General features: G+C 46.4%; 1 protein-coding gene across 1 annotated transcript in view; it reads left to right on the forward strand.

Annotated features, from left to right (window-relative positions):
• The window catches only part of LUZP1 (leucine zipper protein 1), a 30,099-nt gene extending 9,764 nt beyond the window's left edge, over positions 1 to 20,335 (forward strand). Inside the window, exons 2-4 of the mRNA XM_058856721.1 lie at positions 10,681 to 13,941; positions 17,856 to 18,020; positions 19,457 to 20,335. Coding sequence (XP_058712704.1) covers positions 10,789 to 13,941; positions 17,856 to 18,020; positions 19,457 to 19,492 — 3,354 coding nt within the window. The 5' untranslated portion in view covers positions 10,681 to 10,788 and the 3' untranslated portion in view covers positions 19,493 to 20,335. The remainder of the gene's footprint in view (positions 1 to 10,680; positions 13,942 to 17,855; positions 18,021 to 19,456) is intronic.
• The last annotated feature ends 4,006 nt before the right edge of the window (positions 20,336 to 24,341 follow it).

A 24,341-nucleotide genomic window follows, 5' to 3' on the forward strand; every position in this document is an offset into this window, starting at 1 on the left:
TACCTTTTTTGTTACCTGAGGGTATTTTCAGCAATAAATTGAACACAAAGACTGCTGTTAGGATCTTCCAATCCAGCCAGCTGTCCTCATTGAGCAAATCATATTTAAGAGCGATTTATAAGTTCCTGAATGCCTCCTTTCATTTGACTTCATGCTTGGCAGTGAACAAAAAAGCTGCAGGTTGGGAGTTCAGAGGGGAGAAAAAAAGCTGGTTGTTATAAGGGAGTCCAAGATCACAATTAGCATTTGTGGTACAGCCAGGGGACAGAGTTACCAACTGTTTGTATTGGGAGGCCTTGAAGGATCTAGAGATTACTCACGGTGTGTTGGTTATCCAGCCAGCCTTGGTTTACCTGCGCAAGTGGTTGTGAGACGCTGGCCCGCGGTCCACCCAGTGCTCGTGACTCTGGGGAGAAATCAGGCAGGCTTTGGCTGCACTGCCTGTGAGTCAGTGCCTGTGCTGCGTGGGTACCTTGCTAATGGAAGGGCGTCCCACTGCAGCGTCGTGCCTCGTCTTGCCTGCCTGCTTACTGTCCTGGACGCTTGCTCGCTTCAGCTGCTGCTCCCACAGGGCAACCAGGTGACTCTGGAAGAGACCCTGAGCTGGTGATGGCACCTTGGTTTGGTGACAGCACCCACTGCCTTGCTTCAGAGCGTGGGGATTTTGTGAATTGCAGCCAAAAGGTTTGGCTCAAGCTGGAAGTGATGCTGCTGGTGTAACCCAAGCTGGTCAGCCTTTATGCCAGAGGAATTTCTAATGGCTGACAGGTTCCTCCTGGACTTTTCATGATAGGGATGTTAACCCTGCTGTTCCCCAGGCAGCTGAGCTGAGGTATGCTGCTAGTCTCTCCCACATCTCTAACAAATGTTTGTCCAAAAGCTGCAGAGTGGCAGTGAGCTCCAGCATGCGCTTGAGCTGCTGCAGTGCTGCCCCTGCCAGTGTGCCTGCATCAGGCACTGCAGCTCCCCTAACACACAGCCCTCTCACCGGGAGCTTACAGTTCAAGTCTAAACCCTGGTTTGCTCCAAGAGCAGCAGCAGTGGCACCTGTAACCTCAGTCAGATTCCCTGGCTTCCTCAGGGGCCCTTCCACAAGTCTGAATTGGTACTAATTGCAGGCTTGTTCAGCCCTTTGCATTTAGGCTGCAAGCTCAGGGCAGGCTAGGCTGCTGAGCATGCCTGCAGAGGTACTGCTGCCCTTCTATCCCAGGGTATGGTCCTAAAAACGTGCCAGCAATTTTATCTGCATCTGCACTAAGCAAGGCAAGTGGTGGATTTGCATTGGTGAGGTTGTGCCAGGTGTTAGCCAGGCCAGGCCAAGCTTCACAGATGAGTCAGGGGGAACCCCAATGTGCCCTGAAGAGGGATCCCCTCAGCAAGAGCAACTCTGCAGAGACTTGGGGTGAAACTTCTACTGATTTGGGAGATTTCTGATGGTCATGTTTCTTTCTAGTGGTGGGGATGTTCTGTTTAATGGGATCATTAGCAATGCTAATGATTTCTAAAGCTGACCTACAAGACAGAAGTTAAATCTGGGCTTATGCTTAAATACTGAATTTTATCGGAGTAATTAGTCCTAGATGTCTGCTTAGAATTTTTGAGTTAAAGGGCCGTTAGTAAAGATTAACGGAAAATTAAAATTTAGACACTTACTGAAATATGAATGATCATTTTTATTTCATGTCACATTTTATTTCCTTGTACTGCCATGCCATCAGTCTGGGGGTCTGTGCAGTTCCTGCTGGACCTGCTCAGAACAAAATCCTGTGTGCATGGAGCAGAAGGAAGTGCAAGGTAAGGTGTGTAGAAATGACAAGGCACCTTTCCTGAAATGGAGCTGAAATTGACTGTCTAAGCTGTTCCCAAAAGATTTTCCCTACTAGTACTAAGGAGTGGGGACAATGCAGATCCATGGATCAGTGATCACATCAGTGCTGCCTTATGTTTGTACAGTTCTTGGCATGGCTTGGCCTGGATCTTCCCAGGCATCTTCTGGGGGTGTCTCAGAAGTTATCAAGGTCTGTTATGTTTGGAGGCAGGCAGATTTAAAAGGGCAGGGGTTGTTCTGTGCCAGGTGGCCTTGGCACAGAGGACAGACCTCACATCTGTCAGGCTCACATACTGATACAGGTGTACCCTAAAGCTCTTTGTGTCATTGATGACACTGCAGTCTCCAAGAGGCCATTCACACACTGGGATCAGGTGAGTGATTATCTGATAGTGCTGTAGACTTTTTTTGTCTGTGGGGAATGCCTGAATATTTTTATGTTGAATGCACAGCTCTAGTAGCCTACATTTAGGTTCCACAGGTACCACACACAGGCTGGTTGCCTGCATGTCCTTTCATTTCTGTCCAAGAAATGGACAGATTGGATGTGGATGGATTGGGAGTTGCAGCAGTCCAGGAGAGGCAGTAGCTATGGCAGCTCCTCAAGCTGCTCCTGTGGCAGCTGTAAGGGAGCTGAAAAGCTTTCCTTTTAGCACTTACAAACTTAACTGAATGAATTCTTCCAGGGAGAAAGTCACAAGAGTAGCCAGTTGTCTGTGCTACAGAGTTCATGAGCTTGTTTTTTTGGGAGGACCTTTGTGACAATCCCAATTTTTTGCAGGGTTTGTAGGGATCTGCACAGAAACCTCTGTGTGGCTGAGCCAATCTTTTAGCCAGAAAAATTCACAGCAATCCAAGGAGTGTTCCTGCAAAGCTGACTCAGATGTCCTTCTACTCTGTTAGGAGAATGGAATGTGCCCTCTATCAAACAGGATGCAGAGAAACACACAATACTCTGTAATTTTCATGCCAGCAGGGATATGTTTGTAGCCATGTGGCTCTTGGGTATAGTGTTAGGAAGAATGTGAAGGTTAAAGCTGCCTACGCCTAATGAGCAAAATTGATTTGAAAAAAAAAAAAAAGATTCAGAGATGGTTATGAGTACTTGAAGTTAATCTTATTAAGTGTATTGTACCAGGCAGGCCTTTCCCAGCTCTGTAGATGCTGCTGGATGAGAAGTTATGTGGGTTTGTGCTTTTGGGTGTGTAGCCAATTTGCAGAGTGGTACTTGTCAGATGTGCAGTGTTAGTCCTGTTTCACCTGGACAAGTGTTTGTGACAGGACAATGAAGGAGCCCAAGAAGATAACAAGAGCTCTGCTGGATGAGAGCAATGGCTGGAAATGGGTGTCTAGGAAGGAGGGAGAGCAATAGAAGTGTGCAACCATGCAGGTCAAAGGATTTCCCCAACCTGCAAGTTTTGTCTCAAGTGGCCTTGCTGAACTAGAGTGGGTCCCTGTAGGAATGACCTTGAGGGATTTTTCTTCCCAAATGTATCTAATTGCTGCTTAATGAACCCATGAGGGCTTCAAGCTTCCATAACATTGTGCAGCAAGAAGTTCCCTAGTGTGCCACTACATACAAGCAGAAGTAGGGCACTGAACAGAGTGAGCCCAACCAGAGACAAGCAGAAGGTAACATCTGGGGCAAGGGAGTGAAAACACCAGCAGGAACTGGGATTGATGTTACTGACCCAGCCTTCAGCACAAGCATGACAGAAGAAGGTGGAGGGAAGAGCGTTGTGCTTGAAAGGCAAGATTTATGGTGGCCAGATGAAGAGGGTAGAAGAGCAAGTACAGGAGTCAAGCTTGTTACAGTGTGGAAGATAAGTCTGAGAAGGGCTTTTACTGTATGCTAAATATCTGGGAATAATGTAAATTTGAGAAGTACAAAAGATGCAGGAGAGAAGAAAAGGAACAGAGGAGAAGGCACTGTAGGTCCAGCTGAGGTGCCTGTCTCCTCAGCATCCTGGCTGTACCAGTAGCCCAAACCAGATGTTGGGGAAGAACATGAAAATAATGAATATGTGTTTCTCTATTGGCTGCTTCCAGGGTCATCCTGAGTCATAGAGCTTTGGGTTTTTCACATTCAGTAATCTTTGACTTATTATTTAATTCATTTTTCTAACAACTTTCTGAATCTTGCTTGCTCTGAATCTCCCCTGAATCTTTTCAGTTAGTCTGGGGCTTTCAGCTAGCCCAGGGGTGGCTCAGCTACCTTCATGCTAGCACATATTTGGGACTGAAGTGATGGTGAGAGCCATGGCCCCTGAAGTCCTTTCAAAGCTGAGCTTGATGGAGATGGGAGGGAGGGATGGAGGGTGAAGGAGATGGGAGACCTCTGTGTCCAGTAATTATTACAAAAGCACCACTGAGCTGGGGCTGCTTTTCCCATGCCATCTGCAGGATGCTGCCAAGTTTGTGACTCGCTGAAGAGATGCCTGCATAGTGTTTGTGAAATCAAATGTGACAGTAAAATCTGCTTCTGAGGACAGTACAAGTGGCAGCATGGGAAGAAATAAAACATCTTTCTCAGCTTTGATTCCAGTGCAGGATGGCACATAGGAGTAGCATGCTGAGGGGCTCTTGAAGTATCAATCGGTTTCTGATCAAGAGCTTCAGAGTATGGGTAACATCTTCCATGCCATGGGGCTCCCAGGCAAGGATGCCACTAGCAGCCCTCTCCTTGGCACTGGTGCAGGTTAACACTGTTCTGTATTGCTGAAAGGAGGATGCTGCACCTGGTCAGCAAATGCTCAGACCTGCTTTCAGTGAGCCCTTCCAGTGTGAGTCAAGCAGTGATTTCAAAGGGGAGCCAAAGGAGAGTGGCTTTGTAGAGGAAAGCAAAATCTCTGCTGTGCATATAAAGCACAACTGCTCAAACCCCAGTGATCATCTGCTGTGAGCAGCTGTGGGTGGCTTTATGCTCTGCTGCTTTTGCATTGGCCCTGCCAGCTCCATGTAGGGAATCTTATTTTATATTGCAAGGAGAAGAGCAGAGCTGAGTTCACTGGGTGATTGGAGTGTTGACGTAGGGTCAGTGTGACTCAGTGATGTGCCAGATCCTCTCTGGCATCTGCAGAGCCTGCTGCAGTGTTTCACACTGCTGTGATGCTATTTGGTGTCATAATTTGAGTTTCCTTGAAGGTTGTGGTCATTGTGGTTCTCATTATTTCACATCTCTAGTCTCGTATTAGTCAATAGTCAATCCACTTCCAGATTACTGAGCCTTTTTCTGACTTTTAGAATTTCCTCACCCACTGGATGCAGCCATTTCTGAGACAATTCATCCCTCAAAATGTGTGCATCCCCAAAAGTCACTTGGCATTTTGCCTTTGTGTTCAGTAGGGCCAGGGAGCCCCTGTTGTCTTCCTGTGTAAGCAAATGCATCATCTGCCTCCTCAGCTGTCCCAGGAGGTTGTTAGAAGCCTGCAAGTGGCATGCAGGGTTGATGTCACATGGAAGACTTGAGCTCTTGTTCAGTCTATCTTGTTTTATACCCTTTCTCTTTTCTAGAGTGTTTTTCTCATGACTGTGTGTCATTGTGTCAAATAAAGAACCAGGTGCTGGAAAGAGCTTGCAAAAGGCAAAATCATATTAAGGAAAACTCTCCTTCCTTCTTTTAACTGATTGAAGGCTCTGGCTGCATTATTGCCATTTGCTGCAATTTGTGACACCTGTGTCCTTTTTCTGTATAGATGGTAGAGAAATTTTACTTTACAAATGAAGAATGACATGCTGGACTCCTCCCAGCCTATTTCACCTTGGGGCAGGGAAGAAGAGTCCCACTGGATGCTGTCACCACACTGAGCTGTGACACAGCAAGATTCATCAGCAGCATTACAATATGTGAGCGTGACATGTTCACACTCCTTTGCATGTGTATGCAACACCAGAAACCTTTTAATTAAAACTGCAGGTGTATGTGCACATGGGACAGAATTCAACCAACACATCTAACCTATACTTCAGGAGGATAGTTTCATCAGCTTCTCCTAGCATTGTGTTCAATCAAAAATACAGTTCCCAGGGATATTCTGAGTAATAGTTTAGCAGAAAATAGAACAGGGGGGGAATTTGGGGAAGTGGAGGGAGTAGTATCAGATATATGCTCCATCCATAAAAGCATGGAGAATAGCCCTGCTCTGCTCCTCACCTGAAACTGGGCCACCTGTCAGCTAAGGAATGCAAACCTCAGCCTGTGTGGTTTCACAACACAGAGGATCCCAAGGACTCAAACTCAAATGAGGCAAATTGTTTTTTTTATTCTCTGATTATAGCTGTGCTTGAATCTATTGATTTTCTATTGCCTTTGATGAGTGCTGCTCTCCAGAGTCTATGGGAAACCCTGGCAGCTTCAAGAGCAAACAAATAAATTAGTGAAAAGAGATTGCAAACTGAGCCATGAATAATTCTCATTTGTCTTTAGGATTGGGTAAAGCCAAATGTATCATATATGCTGTGATGATGGGTGTGTGGCAGACAGCAGTGCCATCACTGGGAGCTTAGGCTCACCCAACCACACTGAGGGACATTGCATTATCAGTATAAAAGTGCAACCAAAAATATTTAAAAACCCAAAGATTAAATGCAAAATATGCTTGTGAGAAATATCAGTGTCTCCTAGTACTCGACAGACGCGTGTGGCAGCTGGCTGCATTTTTATCTTGGCATAAGAGAGGGCACAGTAGGAGTCAGTTCCAACAGTTATTTTCACACATGAGTGTTTTGGGGACATCCTGAAATCAAGAGCAGTGGGTGCTTGTGGGATTCAACCCAACAACCAAATTAAAAAAAAAAAATCAGGAAAAATAAAAAAAATCAGGAAAATGATGTGTAGGGTGAGGTGCTTCTGTGCATCTGGAGAGGAACAGCATCACCAGCCTAAGGAACTCTGGCAGAGATGATGTGAGTAGGTTTCAGGTAGTAGTCATTGAATTGCTAAAAGAGGTGATTCTTATCTCCCAATTCATCAAGTGTTTAGCTAATGCAAATGTTGCTAGCTGGAGGTTTTTTCCCCTCTGTTCACAGCTCTGAACTGACTGTATGTGTTTTGTGCAGGCTAGGTAAAGTAGTTCCAGTGAAAGTTAAATCCAATGATTCTGCTAAAGAAATGTTTTCATAAAATTGTAGATAATGAGCAAAAGTGAGTGTGCAGAAAAAATTAAATTTAAAAACATGAAGGGTAATTTAGAGTTATGACTTTAGTAAATGTCTTGAACACTGAATTCTCACAGCTGTTTAACAGGATGCTGTAGCCACCTAAAGCCATGCAGAGTCAGAAGAGCCCTCTAAGGCAGTCTGTCTTAAACAGTGGGAGCAGGCAATTGATAATGCTAAATATAAATGCAGTTAGGCAATATGCACACTTGTTGAGGAAGATCAGAAAACCCAATGATCAAACTGTGGGCAAAAGTAGAATCAGAATGAGTCATTTAAATAGTGAATCCTGTTAATTTCCTGCAGTTTGGTACCATGTTACTGCTTTGAATTGGTTAAAATTTGTGAAATCTGGGTATGACTCCATGTGCTCTGATAAAGAACATTTTAGATCAGATAAAACATTTTTTTTTCCCTGTGGGTAGTTACTGGTCACATATTTTGTTTTGATATTTTACTTGAGTAACAGGTAGCTGGAGACTCCAGGCTTCCTACATGTCTCATTTAAAGAACATTCTTTCAAGAACTCACATCCAAAGGGATGCTATTGCTCCTCTTGGCTTAATGCAGGACTGCCCTTGTTGCTGAAGTGAAATCAGGTCTTTTAAAGAGCAAAGAAGCACACCTCACTGCTTTTCTGAGCTTTTCCCAAAACTTTCCTCAGCTTTTAGCTGATGTTCTTGATGCATGGCTCCTGGAGAAAGAGTGGCATCATTCCTGGGGGAGACAGCTGCCATCCTTTGTTATCAGTGGGGGAAGAGTTCTCCTCCTGTGGCAATCCTGTTTCCCTGGCAAGGTCAGGTGAAGACAGCTGAGCATCTTTTTCTCTTTGACTCTAGAAAACTCTAGAGCTAAGCAAAGTGAGATGCATCAGTCTTGGGTGTGTAAATATACACATACAAAATAATGTCATTCCTACTGTTGTATTTCTATTCAGTATTTCCTCTGGTACAGCCAAAAGGAGCTGTCCCTGAGCTGCAGGAGTACATCAGCTGCTATCATCCTCTTTTCTTCCTGTGGTGTTTTTTGTTTCAGTTTGGCTTTTTGTTTGGTTTTGGGTGGGTTTTGTTGTTGTTGTTGTGGTTTTTTGTTTGTGTGTGGTTTTTTGGTGGTTTAAGTGCTGGGGTTTTTTGTTGGTTTTGTTTTCGTGGTTTTTTTCTGGGGCGGAGGGGTTTGGTTTGGCTTTTTGTTGGTTTGGGTATTTGATGGGGTTTTTTTCCAAAAATTGTAAGATAGAGGTAGGCTGAGAACTGCTCACTTTTCCAAAAGAGAGAGAGAAAAACATGAAGTCCATATGTCCATATCAGATTGTTCAGTACATTTACAAATTTCATCAGATTTATTTAACAGCTCCTGTTTAAATATCCACCAACAATATTAATTAGCATTAATAACAGTCCCAGTGTTTGAATCCTGTACCATTCCTTCTGATACTTTGGTATCATTGACAGACTGGAGAAGAACAGTCACAAACAGCCAGAGGAGTTTAGGTTGGAAGTCCCCTTGAGTTCTCTGATCCAAGCCTAACTCAAATCATGACTTCAAAGCAGTCACTACCTAAGATAATATTTTATGTTGGCCAAATCCCCTCAATCTTGTAAATGTGCACTTTATTTGTAATACTCATTTGGTCTGGTTCTGTCTCCAAGCACTGGGGTTACTTCTGGCTGTCCCAGGAAGTTAAAGTGCCTCCAGCTAGGAGACTTGTAGATCCTTTCTCTTATTGTTTGTAGAAGATGTTGCTTTGCATCTTCTTCTCTTTATTAAACTAATTAGATTGAGCCTCTTTTCTCTCTGGCAGTAAATCATGTCAGCTGGGGAGGTGCTGGGAATTTCCAGAGCCATCTCTGGTACAACTCTGAATTATCTCCATGAGTAGAGGTCCCACAGCCTGTCTGGACTGTGTGGCAGTGTTAGAGCAATGCCACATCCAGCCCCAGCCCTGTGCAGCTCTGCCTCCATCCTGCTCTGGGCAGGACACAGCTCTCCCTTCCCAGCCAGTGGCTGCTGCTGGGTTAACCATTAACTCCCAGCTCCAGGGCCTGCTAGGGACAGCCTTTTGTTTTCATAGCACTGCCAATGTGCTGGCTGTGGCCTTTCCTGCACCGGTCCCGTGATGTTTCTCGTGGGCTTCTGCTGGGGTCTGAGCAGCGTTTCCTGCCTGCAGGCAGCTGCAGTGGCCTCGGGGCGTGGGCAGAGTGAGGGAAGGTGGTCCAGGAGCAGGACATGGCTGTGCTGGTACAGGAGGGGACAGGGGTGTGAGCAAGGGGTGCACTGGATGCCAGGGTTCCTCTCCAGGTACTGTTTGCTGTGCTCCTTTCAGGGAACAGCCTGAGAACAAGCACATGGGATGGTGATTCCCCCACAGGGAGGGAGGTCCTTCAGGAGAGGGTCACAGGGTGCCCAGTGTGCACCAGGAGGGTCCCTGTGGTGTGTGTGTGGCAGGTGTCTGTCCACAGCCCAGGGCTCCTGCCTGCCTGGAAATGGATCACTTCCAGCCCAGGGGGGTGTGTCAGGTGCTGCTGCCTCCCTGGCTGGCACTGTCTCCTCCCCACACCCTGCTCATCACTTTTGGACACTATGCAATAGGAAACTCCTGCGTGTTTCCTCTGCAGAGAGGTCCACAAAAATTCTGGAGCTCAAGTCCTGTTCCAAGGCAGACTGCCTGAGCTTCAGGTGCAGATCAGAGAGCTGCAGTCACCATATCTCCACTCAGGTTTGCAGCAGCCCTCGCATGCTTTGGGCCGTGCCTCAGGCCCAGGACAGCACGGCGCTAATGCCGAGTGCCAGAGGGTGACTTCAGATCCTCCCAGCAGCCATTCTGGTCTGCCCAGGGGCCCCTTCCTCCTCCTCCCTCAAAGCACAGAGGGGCTGCTTAAAAAACACCCTGCCAGCTCTGAGCTGGGAAGAGTTCACATTGAGTGTGCCAGAGTGTGCTGATGTGTTCTAATTGCTGCTCATGCTCAGCAGCAGCAAGGAGAGGCATAAGCAACTGCTCATCTCCTGGGTGGGTGAGTGGGTGACAGCCAAGGAATAACAGCAGCTTTTGAAATGGGAGGGAGAAACTTGAAACTCTGCTGGTAGAGTGTCCTTGGGATGTGACAACAGCCCAGGTGAGGATTTCTGCTGAGCAGCCTGAGATGCCAGAGAAATACTGGCAGTGTCAAATGGCAGCAGCTCCCAATCCCTTCTATCCCCCCGTGGGGGGCTTGCCCTATCCTCAGTGGTTACCATGTGGCTGGGGTTTTCCTTTCTCTAATTCTGTTTATGGTTCTTGAATCTTCATCACTGAATCTTCAGGAGAGGTGCTGGAAAAAGAGGTGTCTGCTGCATGTACAGCACTTGAGTCCTGCATGGGTGTGACCCTCTGCAGCCTGGGATCTCACCCGTGAGTGGCTGCCCTGAATGTGAGCAGGGGGTGAGGATCCACTGGTGATGCACAAACCACCTGTGCAGACCACCAGAGGAGGATCCTTCCTGCCCTTGGCTATGGGAACAGGCTGTTTTTGGAAACCCTGTCTAACCAAAGTAAACAGACTCTGGCTCTTCTCTGCAATTTCATTTCACCTAATTTAGTACTCAGAAATGTGTTTAATTAAAACCTTATTTATATAAGCATTTATAGCCTAACTTAAACAGTGAGTATATTTATATTCTGAGCTCTTATATTGATATTGAGCATTTTTTTCTTTCAGGGTGAGATTGCCTCTGCTCAAAGGAACAATAACATACTGGAAATACACAAGGTGTATACCATTCACCCAGACTAAGAAAAGCTTTACTCTAAAAGGAATAAAATAATCATGGCAGAATGTACAGGTTACAAGGAAACCTCAAACAGGCACCTACGCTTCAAACTGCAGAGCCTTAGTCGCCGCCTTGATGAACTGGAGGAAGCAACTAAAAATCTGCAGAAAGCAGAGGATGAATTGCTTGACCTCCAGGACAAAGTTATCCAGGCAGAAGGCAGCAATTCCAGCATGCTGGCTGACATTGAAGCCCTGAGGAAAAGAGTGCTGAAGATTGAAGGCAAGGATGAAGAAATTAGGAAGGCTGAAGAGCTTTGCAGATTAATGAAAGAAAAGCTTGAAGAGGAGGAGAGCCTCACTCGAGATCTGAAGTCAGAAATTGAGCTCCTTCAGAGGAGAATGGCAGAGCTGGAGAAGCTGGAGGAGGCCTTCAGCAGGAGCAAGAATGACTGTACACAGCTGTGTCTTAGCCTCAATGAAGAAAAGAACTTGACCAAAAAGATATCTACAGAACTAGAAATACTTAGAGTGAAAGTGAAAGAACTGGAATCATCTGAGGACAGGCTGGATAAAACTGAGCAGACCTTAACAGCTGAGTTAGAAAAGCTGAAATCCTTAGCTCTGAGCTTTATCACAGAAAGAAAACATTTTAACGAAAGAGAAAAGCAAAATGAAAAAATAATCCAGGAGCTAACACAGAAACTAGAACAAAACAATAAACTAAACAGGGCAGATCAAACTAGAAATGCATCCAACTTGCTAGAAAGGTCATCCAACAATCTCCTGGAAAGAAATGATATGAGAATTGAAGATGACTTGACTTCTGCACTGCCCTCTAAGGAGACCAGGAGGAAGGGAAGTGTGGATTACCTGAAACACGTAGAAAATGAAACCAGGAATAAATCAGAAAACCAAAAGAATAAAAATCAGGAAGACAACAAAGTGAAAGATCTCACCCAAGAAATTGAGAAACTTAAAATTCAGATCAAACATTTTGAATCTTTAGAAGAAGAACTTAAAAAAGTGAGAGCCAAAAATAATGATCTGCAAGACAGTTACTTAAGTGAGCAGAATAAAAACAAACTCTTAACAGGTCAGCTAGAGGAAATAAAAATGCAAATAAAGAAACAGAAAGATCTGGAGAATGGAGAAGTTGAAAATGAAGATACAAGCTTTTCTAGCAGGGGAAAGCATGACCGACCTAAATACAGAGGTGTCATGGCTGATTTGACAGCTGCTAAGCACAAGCCAAGGGAGCTCTCACCGCAGCAGCGCCGGGAAAGAGCACGAAACAGAGACTTCTCTATCAGTAATGACAGCTACAGCCATAGTGGTAAGCAGGTGCCCAGTCCAAGCTTAATGAACAGAAAAGCAGGGAGAGCTTCTGGTGCATCTGCCCTTTCAGACACTGCTGTCACAGATACAAGAAGATTGGAAGAGAAATCTTTAGTTTCCACTATTTCTTCTGGTCAGAAAGACAGCTCCATCATGCAGAATGAAGGGAAGAGATCCAAAGAGCAGCCATCTGTCCTCAGCCGATATCCTCCTGCTGCACAGGAGCAGAAGGCTTGGAAAGCACCTTCCAAACCTGTTGGTGATACTGGCCTGAGATCCAAGGCTGAAAAGCCGTCTCAGGTGCTCCGTGGCAGCTGCCAAAATGGTGCTGACACACGGGATGAAAGGTCAAGCAAAGGAGAATCAATGAGTTCTTTGGCTGAGAAGCTGAAAACAAGTCAGGCTGAAGTCAGTGAGTGCTTGGGGGACACGCAGCTCACAAGGGGTAACCACACCTCTGCCAATGGCACAGCCTCAGCATACAGGTACCACGTGTCCTCCAGTGTGTCAGACTCTCCTGGCTCTAAAGTGGAAGCAGCATCTTTTGCTGCATCACACAGACAACCCTCAGAGGGGAGGGCTAAAAGGGCGGCAGTCTCCCAGGAAAAAGAAGCTGCAGACACATCACTTGAAAGTGTGAAGCTTTCGATGCTCACAAAGCGTTCCCATCACTCCAGGAGTCAGGAAGACATTCTGCAGATGGTCACAGGTCTTGATAAAGAAGGCACGGAGCAGTCTTCAAGTTCAGCAACTGATCATGTAAATATGGGTTTAAAAAGTGACTCTAAAACCATCCAGAGTAACCAGGAAAAACTTAATTCAGATGAAGAATCAGGGAGAAGCAAAAAACCAACCACTCAGTCAGATTTTGAGACAAGAAAGAAAGTCAGTTCCAAGCAGTTCTCCAATTCTAGGGGAGTTTTTAGAGCATCATTTTTTGAAAATGACCAAAAAACTGTGAATGATGAAGACTCTACCAAGTGCATAAAACCATCAGATGCCAGCACTGCAGGATTGAAATCCAGAAGATCCTTCAGCCCTAGAGAAGCTCTGAGATCAAAAGCCATCATTAAACCAGCAATTGTTGAGAAGGATATGAAGGCAATCATGGGAGGGACTGTTTCAGAGGCAGAATCAGAAAAACAGAAGTCTGCTTTTAAAACTGTAACAAATAAAATGACAAGCAGCATCACAATCTTTCCTTCTGAGCCAACAGCTCCAAGGACCACTGCAGATATAGCAGCAAAGGAAAGGCACGTTACCACCAGCAACATCAGAGTTGCTTCAAATGAGCCTTCACCATCAATAACAAACAATGTCCCTTCACCCTTTGAGATCTCAGTTAACAGAAGTGCTGTGAAGTCATCTGAGGCAGACAGAAGTGGAGAGGCAGTGCTGAGAAGTAAAGCTGAAACAGTGGTCTCGAGAAGCAGCATTATGCTAAAGACTTCTGAGCTCGTGGAGAAGAACAGTGAGACACCTTTGGAGACAATCAGCTGGAAGAGCCATGGCTCGTCAGAGGCAGGCTCATCCGAAACAAAGCACGTCACTGTGAGAAGTTCCTGGAGAACAAGACAAGGCCTTCATTCCCTGGAGGACTCTCAAACCAAAGCGGAGAAAAGTGCAACTTTCAGTGCCACAAACTTGCGTAGGTCCTCAGTGGACCTTTTAGAAGAGGAGAGGAATAGTTCAAAAACAGACTTCGTGGAGCAGGCTTCATCAAGGACGGGTGCCACAGCTAATTCTTGGAGTGCCCCTGAACTGGGGTCCCGAAGGACCAAAAGTAACTTAAGTGCATCTGAGCTGCTGACACGCAGGAGCTGTGCAAATGATCCTGCAGCAGCTGCTGCTTGGCAGCGGACCACACCACCTGTAAGTATCCTGCATTCAACTCTCTTTCAGTTGATGAGGTTTTCCAAGTTGCCTGTTAGTTGTAGGATGCGTGACTTGAAATTCTTACAGCTTATTTCCTAAGTGCTGCCTCTCCCAGCTCCTGCTGTCTTCCTTCAGTGAATTCAGAATTCACAGCGCCCACAGCTTTCTCATATGTGAGTTACCAGATTTAGCCTTATTGAAATGAGATCCATCTGCTTGGGTCTTGTAATGCCATATGAATAACTACATAGTAGCATCAGGGAAGACATAGTCACAGCTTAAGAAGGATGTGGTGTGCTTTTCAGAGTGACTTTGTGTGGCTTTTTAAATTTGGAGTAGCAATGAAAAAATGATGGAAATGAGCAGATTTGAGTGGAGTTGTGCCTGAGGCAGAGTTGTAGCTCTAATGGCAGCTGTAGAGATGGATGGATGGATGGATAGATGGATGGATGGATGGATGGATAGATGGATGGATAGATGGATGGATAGATGGATGGATAGATGGATGGATAGATGGATGGATAGATGGATGGATAGATGGATGGATAGATGGATGGATAGATGGATGGATAGATGGATGGATAGATGGATGGATAGATGGATGGATAGATGGATGGATAGATGGATGGATAGATGGATGGATAGATGGATGGATAGATGGATGGATAGATGGATGGATAGATGGATGGATAGATGGATGGATAGATGGATGGATAGATGGATGGATAGATGGATGGATAGATGGATGGATAGATGGATGGATAGATGGATGGATAGATGGATGGATAGATGGATGGATAGATGGATGGATAGATAGATGGATAGATAGATAGATGGATGGATCTCTTTCTGGTAAGAGCTTCATGGTTTTCCCACGTAAAACCAGACTCTGGTCTGGAAATGCTTCCTGGGCATCTCCTAAACAGATCAATGGTGGTTGGTAACACAAGGCTGCTCCTTCCTTGTTCTGTATCCATATTCTACCTGAAAAGGAACAAGAGCCACAAGGATAGCTGTGCTCTTTCCCTGTTCCTTTGACTGGTACCAGTGAGGGGAGTCCCTGGAAGCAGTGACACGTGCAGAGAGCTGTTCTGGTGAGATGTGCTTGCCACTGGAGCTGCAGGCTCTGGCAGATTTCAGGTGAACTCCCTGGCAGCACGTACCCTTCTGGCCATGAAAGCCCACACTGGTTTGTGCTGCAGCTCCTGCCTCTGCTGTTCATTTAGCACTACTCTGAGCAGGTGCTGCTGTTGCCAGTCTGGAGGAGGAAGCAAGCTGGATAATCTGACAGGGCTGGGGCAGAGGGGATAGGTTCATAACTGAATGATTTCAGCATTGACAAAGATGAACTGGTGGAGATAGGCAAGGAGCTTTACATTTTCAAACCTTCTCTTGCACTTCTCTGGCTATGAGAAGCACAGAAAAATTTGCACTTAGCTTTGCAGAGAGTCTGTTTCCTGGTGTTAGAAAGTACAGGATGGCCTTCCAGCTACATTTGGAAACTGAGAAGACATTGTCTTCCTGGCCAGGGTGGGTCACAGGCAATCTGAACTGCTCATTCATGAAGCCAAGCAGAGCTGATATGATTGAAGATGTCCTTTTGCATAACAGCAGTTTGTGTGCTTGGGAAATTAGAGATCCATTCCTAGGGTGTACTTTATCCCAGGAGTTTCAATTCACTGCACCCACAACCTTACCTCTCACAACTGAGTTCACGTGTGGTTGGTTGTGGAGCCCTAAACAGTGGGCTCTTAAAGATTTCTTTTCAATTTTCCTCCTGCCAGCCCACTCAGGGCTGAATGTAGCTCTGCAGTGCATTCTGCAGGTGCTCTCTGGGTTGCTGTCAGGTCAGATTTGCCAGCTGTGCAGTGTATCCTCACAGCAGCTGAGGTGGACATGACAGAGCACCTGATCTCTGCCTGGTCAACCCAAATATATCCAGGATTAGCTGGCTTCCAGCCTTGCCACATGGTTAGTTCACACAGAACTGAGCTCAGGATCTTTCTCTGCATCATTCTTTGCAATAAAATCACCCCTGGCACCACACAGTCACAAACCTGACTTCTTGGTCATTGATTGTGTACTTTTAGTTTGTCAATGAGGAGTATGAAGTTAACCTGAAAAACTGCAGATACTCAGTTATACTAGATATATCAAATTGTATGCAACTTAAATTGTTGCATATGCCCTTGGGAAAAAACCCTTTGAGGAGTATCTTCAGGCTTATAATGTGCCTCATATCAAAGCAGCTTCTTTCTGCTGGGATCTGTGTTTCATATAAAGATGTAGCTATTTTCTCTGGCAGAAGGCTGGGCACTGAGCTGTACTGTGAAGGTATCACTGTCACTCTTTCCAGCTCCACTTTCTACAGTCTGACATTGCCTTAAGAATCTTATGTGGGAAATGTGGGATCTGTGCTGTTTTTGCCAAAATCTTCCTCTCTTCCACTGTAACCTCCCTTTGTGTATTGCTGATGTGGGCAAGTGTCTCCAATGAAGCTACAGTAGATATCAACTCTGTAATGCAGCTTTGGGACATCTTTGTAAACGCTGCTTTGGGAGCTGCAGGGAGCAGGAGCTGCTGATGGATGAGTGGGTGCTGCAGCCTGGGGACCAGCTCCCTCTGCTGCTGGCAGCCAGCCTTCTCCAGCTGCCTAAAGACTTGAGGCAATGCAAGACCTCGAGCAGTCAGGGTTCGTGTTTCACAGAGTCAAGTCTGTATTCCTCTGGTGTGATGTTGGATGAAAATTAGTGCAAATGTGCTGGCAGGCAGGGAGCAGATGAGCAGCAGCAATGTCAGATGAATGCATGGTTTTCTTGTGCCTCTGACGTTAATATGACCAGAGCTGGGGGCTGTCTGCAACATAAATTTGCCAAAATTCTGAAGGTAGGCTTCAAGAGAAGCCATCACCAGCACTTCTGATGGTAGAAGTGCATCTGCTGGAAAAGTCTCCCAGGCAGTGCCCAGGGATGTGCTGCCTCTTGCCCTTTCTCTCCTCTGTTTTGGGGACTAATGTACAGGGCAGGTGTAGGTGCACCACATCTGTAGTGGGTTGATCCTGGCTGGATGCCAGGCTCTCACCAAAGCCTCTCTCTATCACTCCCCTCCATAACTGGACAGGAGAGAGAAAACAGAATGAAAGGTTCATGAGTGAGATAAAGGCAGGGAGAGATCACTCACAGATCACTGTTGCAAGATGGACTTGACCTGGTGAAATTAATTTAATTTATTACCAGCTTTGGCTCCTGGAACTCTTGCCTCACCTTGGCATCGGCAGAGCTGTTCCTTTCTCATGTTCTCTTTTCTCTCCTCCCTGGCCACAATCACTTCTGTGCAATAACTTTTTTTCCTTCTTGCTATGTTATCCCAGAGATGCTGCTACCTTCTCTGATGGTCTCGGCCTTGGCCAGTGGCAGGTCCATCCCAGAGCCAGCTGGCATTGGGGACATTGAGGGACATGGAGGAAGTTTCTAGAAGCTTCTCACAGAAGCCACCCTGGTAGCTCCTCCCATCCCCTACCAAAACCTTGCCATGCAAAGCCAGTTACAGGATCTATCACCATTCACTGCCCCTGACTCCACACAGGCTCTTACTTAAGCAGCCAGCCACACCATATCAGTGGTTTCATCTTTCCTTGAACCTCAGTAGTTTTGTCCAAGGGATCTGTTCTGTTTTGTGACTGTGCACCCATAACTTGGGTTAAAATTACTGGATGGTTCTTGAGAAAAAAATCTTTATGAAATAGCACATAAATGAAGCCATGCCAGAGCTGGCCTGGTGATTTAAGTCCCTCCTTGCTAAAGGGACTCAAGCCCACACCTTACACTGCAAACCTGGGATTAGGACTCCCATGCTGTTCCAGACCCTTCATACACCCTGGGTTCCAACCCTTTTTATTTTCCTTTGTACAGGATGAAAGCAAGGATTTTGTGTCCAGTTCCAGAAGGAAGCAGTATGGCTCTTCTGAGTACCTCCTGCAGGCTGACACTCTGGGGAGAAGGATAGCCACCAGGGTGGAGCTGCAGGACCCTGAATCCAGCTCTCCTGCACCACCAGGGCTCCAAGGAGAGGAGCAGGTATGTGAGGCAAGAAGTCAATAATTAATCTGAGCTGACCTGCCAGTAACCTAACTCACAGAAATTGTCCAAAAAGTCTCCACTCTTGTAGGAGAAATCAAGTCTGAAGTTAGCACTCCCAGGGGTGGAGTGGCTGCTGTATTTTCTGTTTTAAACTTGTTTCAGCAAGCTTTATGGCTAAGAATATTCTCTGAGGACTAAGTGGCACTGCATGTAGTCATCCTCTAGTATATGAATCAATCAGGGATGGAAAAAAACATTTGGAGAGACAAAAGCAGAGTCCCTGCCTCAGCTGGCAGCTGTACTACTGGAGTGTTTCTCTGCTGCTATACTCCTGCTGCTCTGCCACCTAAAACACATCTTTCTGGACACACACAAAGGAGTAGAAAATGGCCTACATTATAGTCATGATGACTTATTGCTTGAAAAATTAAAAAAAAAAAGTGTATTTCAGCCTCTTCACAGGGGCTTCCTTCTGACTATGTAAGGGTCCAGGCAGATTTCTCAGGTGTACAGTCATGCTTAAATCTGTACAAAATACTTCTTTTTTCTCCTGGGATTCTCTCTTGGCCCTTTCAGCTGCCCAAAGCAAAGTGCATCTTTCCATTTATGGATCATCCACAGCAGGAAATGTCTAAGACCCCAAACCTGTTGCCAGTTATTTCACTGGACATAGCTGAATCTTGCTATGAGAGCAGCAGGACTGCAGAGAGGCAGCTGAGTGCCCTGCAGAATCTTACTTCACTGTGAGTGGCACAGAATTAAGATCCAGAGGGCTCAGCTGAGCTTTGCAGACTGACATGTAAAGAAAGGAAGTGTTTGCAGCAGAGAGCAGTGAAGTGACACTGTCCTTGTTGGTAGCTGAGGAAAGAGGCAACCCAGCAATACTCTGTGTGGTCATTGAAAGGTCTAACCCATGGTGCCATTCATCTGGCCAGGTGCAGACTCCTCTATCTGAGGCTATGCTGTGCTTCCTTTGCACAGACTGGATCAACAGCCAATAAAAACTTTGGTAAAGTCATCCCTGTAACAGGGATCATCATTTGGGTCTCCTGTCTTGCTCAGACCTCCACTGACTGTAGGAGCCCAACACAAGGTGTGCTCCAGCTCCTGTTGCCAGATGTTCTGCATTTCACTTCAGGACCCACATGCTGGGTGTGGAAATGGGTAAATGACAGCATGGGAAGAGCTCAGAACCTCAGCCTGCAGCAGGCAGGGCAGGGTCCCTCTGCTTTGGGCTTACTCCCAGCTGACAGAGCCTGTCTTCCAAACTCTTCCTGTCACTGCTCTTCTCCCCAGCATCATGGCACTGTGATCCTGGTGGGATTTGGGATGGCTGCCAAAGGCAGTTGCAGTCTTGTCTGCAGAGCAGAAATGCTCCAGGGACAGCTGTGGCTTGAGGACAGTGTGTGACCTTGCTGGTTTGTCTCTTCCAGGGCACTGCCCGGGCTTCCCGGACATCTCGGAGATGAGCAGCATTCCCTTCCTCTCAGTGACCACGGTGAAACAAAGGCAGGGTAGTACCAAGCTCACAGGCATCACACCTGTTTGTAACCTCTCCAGAGGCTTCAACTAGCCTGAAACCAGTTTTGTAAAGCGATTTGAAAGGTACAGGAGCTTTACCAGTGAATTCTTTTTCTTCATTGCTGAAGAGGCAGCTGCAGAGACTTTGCTCAGGGGACTCCCACTTCTCATCTCTGTACCTGCAAACTTCATCTTCCCTGTAGGACGATAGGTCTGTCTCCATATGGGAACTCTGACTACCTACCCTCTCTGAACAATGGTACTCCTTGCACAAGAGAGAACATTTTATTCACTTGCATTCACACAAGATCCCAGCGGTGTGATTACATCCACCAGCCCATGACATCCACCACAACTGAAAGCTTTCAGTTCATATGGAGTTTGCATTCTCCCAGTATTAAAATAATTTGTATCAACTTGCTGCCTGGGGTAGTGGTCACCTCAGTACCTGTGTTTCCAGCACCCTTTGTCTCTAGGCAAGAGGAGACCATTCCCCACTGGTTACTTTACAAATTCAGAGGGAAGGAGAGCAGGAAATGTTTAGGAGTTGGTTCCCTATCACTGTTAGTCTCTGCAACAAGCTTTGCACAATCTACTCATCACCAGTTGAGATCCTGCACCAAGAAGTCATCCACTGAGCCAAACCAACACAGCAGCAACACCTCCTCCTGCCTGGGACCAGGGTACCATTTATCTGAAGCTTTTACGTGTTACACTCTGCAGGCAACAACTCTGTGGCTTGTGCAAGGCAGTTGAGCCCTAAGAGAAAAAGAAACAAGTGCTTTTCTTCATAGACAAGCAGAATGTCCTTGTTCCTTCCCAAAACAGGGTGGAGACAGCTGAGTGCCTGTGCTGCACCTCCTTGTGCCACAGCTCCTCCCTGGCCTGGGAAATACACACCTCAATCCTGAGAAGAAAAATTAATCAAAAAAAAAATAAATAAATAAAAAAAAAAATAGAGCTGGTTGCAAAATATCTATGAAAACATTTCTATAAAAGGGATGTGTTTTAGTGACATGATTATTTTTTTTATAAAGGTTGTTTGGAGGAAGGGAAGAATTATTTTTTAAAAAAATGTTTCTTTTTGGAATTTTAAAGATGTTTTCCCAAGTGTATATTTTTAACCCTTCATTTTATTCTTTTACATGTCATGACATACGTGTCAATTTGCCTAAGAAGACAAAAAGATAATGCTTTTAAATTAGTATTGAGTGGCAGCTCTAATAATCTTTATATTAAAATGTATCAATTGCTCTCTTACCATTGACATGGTAGTGCTAGTAGAATGAGATAATGGGAAAAAATTTTAAACTCCAAACTAAAAATGAAAGAAAGTGAAATTCTGAAGCTAAATTCCGACTTCTGAATTCCCTCCCCCTGCTTATCAGGAAGGATTGGAAATCTTTATGGATTGTGCAGCCTGAAACCACAGTGGATGGAACAGTCCTGTGCAATGGCTGTATCCTTCCTGAGCCCTCTGCTCTGCTCAGCACCCAGGGGTGTCAGGTCCAGCTGCATTGCCTGAGCAGCAGCAGCTTCTCCTGTCCTGTGTGCCCAGCTCTGCTCTGCTCTGCACCCACAGGCTGCTGCCTCTGCCCCTCCTAAAGAAATCTGCCAGATGCCTCAGTACCTGCTTGCTTACCCTGGGAGCAGCTGGGAGGCATCTTGGCACGTACCTGCCTCTTCAGATGTCACAGGGATTCCCTTTCTGCACATTCCCAAACCTGCTGCTGAGCAGCTCTCCAGCTGTGTCACCTGGCCCAGTGGTTGTGGAAGAGCCACTGCTGGGCACTGCTGTTCCAGCTCCAGAAACCCAGCGTGGTGTGGGCTCCCCTGCCCTCGGTCACTGCTGCCACTGTCACAGCTTGTACAAACTGCTGGACAGCACCTGCACACGGAGGAGGACAAGGATCACTTTGGGCAGTGACTGAACAGCTTTCCTCAGTCCCAGCCTGCTGCAGGACACGGCTCCACGTTCCACAGGAGCTCCCCACACATCCACCAGCTTTCTCCTTGCCTTGCTGGCACGGATGTGGCTTAGCACGGTGCTCCCAAAGAGCCTTCCAAGGGAAGCAGTTTCAGTTGTGGTGAGGAAATCTCTGCATCCCTGTGATTCAACATGTGAAAAGGTTTCCCTGTGCCTACCCACCAAACATGGTGGTTACCATGGTTACCATCAGCTTTTCAACCCCACTGCTCACCCCAGGAACACAGCCCCGTGTCTCAAGTGCAAGGGAAGAACCACCAGCAGCAAGAGCTGTTGGGTTTTCTCCTCCTGTCAGCCAGGACCAGGCTTTGCCCGAGGAACGGGAGGGCTTTACCCTGCTGCTCAGCTGGCTTAGCCCCAGCTACTGCCCCAGCAACACAGCGCTGCTGGCACTGTCTTCAGGTGCTTCTCACAGATGATGTCTCTCCTTTCTCCAGCTGCCTCAGTTATCTGTTCAATATTTTACAGCAGATACCTTGAACTCCTGCTCTAGACTCAGTTTCACTGCTTGTAAATACTGGACACAGATGTCACTTGGTAACTGCACACGGGTTGTTTTTACCACAGCCGAGATTAAACCTGAGAAAGAAAACCCTACCTAGTATGGAAAGGGGCCATGCCCTCTAGTCAATGAGTGCAATAGGAGCTGATTGTATTATTAATCTTATAGCAATGACTTCAGGAAACACAATGTGTTTACTCGAATTGCACACTTTTTTGAACAGCTGTAAAATAGAGTATATGTGTAAATATTGCCATCACTGAAGAAGTATTTGTAATTTTAGCATATAAATATAACAGGCTTTTCAGTAGGCTTGATGATGCACAAGGCCATGCATCGAGCCCTCGGGTAATTCCAAAGTTGTAAATGTATTTGCTGTACAGAGGAAGTGTGTCAGTGCTTGCTGCTCCCAAGGAACCTCAGCTGCTGGTCCCTTTTGGAGAGCCAGTGCTTTCCCCACAAGGGCTGGCTCCAGTCTGAGGGCCCAGCAGCTCACTGCTTCATGGAATGGCTTCCTTCATGTCCAGAACACCTGTGCAGCCCCCAGAGCTGCCTGTCCAGCTCCTGGCAGGGTGTGGGGTGACAGCTTGGCCCCGCAGCCTCCCGGGGACAGGACCGCAGCAAGGGCAAGGGCAGGAAGCACAGGGCAGAGCCACGGGCCTTGGTGCTTCAGGAGACACTTGACACAAGCAATTTCCTAGCTACAGATCGAAGCAATAGTCACATTGGTGTCGTCTCTAACGTAGTAGACCTCATCTCTGCCACCCTTGCACACTGCTGAAGCAATCAGGGCACTGCTCCAGGCCAGCCTCCCGCAGGCTGTGCCACAGAACACAAAGCCATTGTTTGCAGATGCCTCCAATGGTCACAACCCAGGGCCCAAAGGATCCTCCTGGGCTGCCCCACGTGCAGTGCCGGCTCCTGCTTTGGGGAAGCAGCACTCCAGGCTGCATGGAATGTATTTTTAAGAGAATAAATCTATTTTTTTGTATTTGTGAACATATATTTGGGTGGGGCAGCTTAGTTAGAAGACAAATAATGCAAGAAATCTTTTCATAATCACAGGTTCATCCAAGTTAAGCAGATTTTCCAGGGTTGCAGTATTGCCTTTTCCCCTAAAATAAACTTTGTGTCCAATAGAGCTATGAGCAGTGTTCCACCCTCTTAGAACTTGTCCTGTCTCAGCATGCTGAGTAGAGGAAAGCCAGTGCTTTCCTCCCCAGGCTGCCCACGCAGTGGATACAGATGGTGCTCACCTCCTTCCAGTGACACAGTGCTCTTAGTCTGCATGCCAAATGTAAACACACACTTACTGCATGTCTCTCCTGACTCAAACACTGTCAGTATACAGTATATAACCAATAAACACTTCTCTTTTTACATGGTGTGATGTGGTGTTTACAGCAGTGCCCATTGCTAGGGGTGCTGCAGCCCCTGGGAGAGGCACTGAGGCTGCAGAGTGTGTGTGTGTGTTTGTGTGTGTCTGTCTGTCTGTCTGTCTCTGTGTGCTGTGGGTGGTTCAGTGTTGGAGCTGAGGACCTTGCCCTTCGTTTTGCACCTTGGTTGAGGCAGATTTCACAGCCATTCCAGGCTGCATTTCAGGCACATCCAATTGTACACAGCCACGCTGCACTGAGGCTCCCACATGGGACATGGCATTGCTGAGGAAGAGGGGAGGAAGGGCATTACCACAGAGTGAAATGAATCACTTGGTTGGAGATCTTTCACAATTTTCCAGTATTGATTGTGCAGGCAGAATTAGCACAGATAGAAGTAGAATTAGCAGCTGTCACATTCAGGATAAGCCCATGTACAACTCGAAATACACTGATTTGCAAGGGGTGCACCATACTTTACAGAAAAAAAAAATCTTTCTCTTGTATCTGGTTTATTCTGGTTGCAAGACTGGACATGTTTTCAGAAGCTTTATAAAGTGGGTTATTATGGATGGGCACTTTTGGAGTCGTCCATAGCTGTCACTTCAGCTGCTGCTCCCTGGGTAGAGCTCATTAATGCAAGGTGAAGTCCTACAGAGATAGCGGCTGTTAAATATTTGTTGTAGAAAACTGAATTTGGCTTGGCTGAGCCCTTTTCTGTCCCAGTTCACACAGGCAGCTACTGAACTTCATTAAAGAGGTGGTTGTTTACCTGTGGCTACAAAAACACTGCTGTGTGGGGCCTGCTAAGAGCAGCAGAGAGCTGTAGATGTGCCAGTGGCGTTTTTCTCCAAAGCTGCCACGTCTGCTCAAAGTCATTTCTGTGCCTCCAGCTCTAGCACATAGCAGAGGGGGATTCTTTCTCACCACTG

This window comes from Poecile atricapillus, chromosome 24, assembly GCF_030490865.1.
Source record: "Poecile atricapillus isolate bPoeAtr1 chromosome 24, bPoeAtr1.hap1, whole genome shotgun sequence".
Classification (NCBI taxonomy): Eukaryota; Metazoa; Chordata; class Aves; order Passeriformes; family Paridae; genus Poecile; species Poecile atricapillus.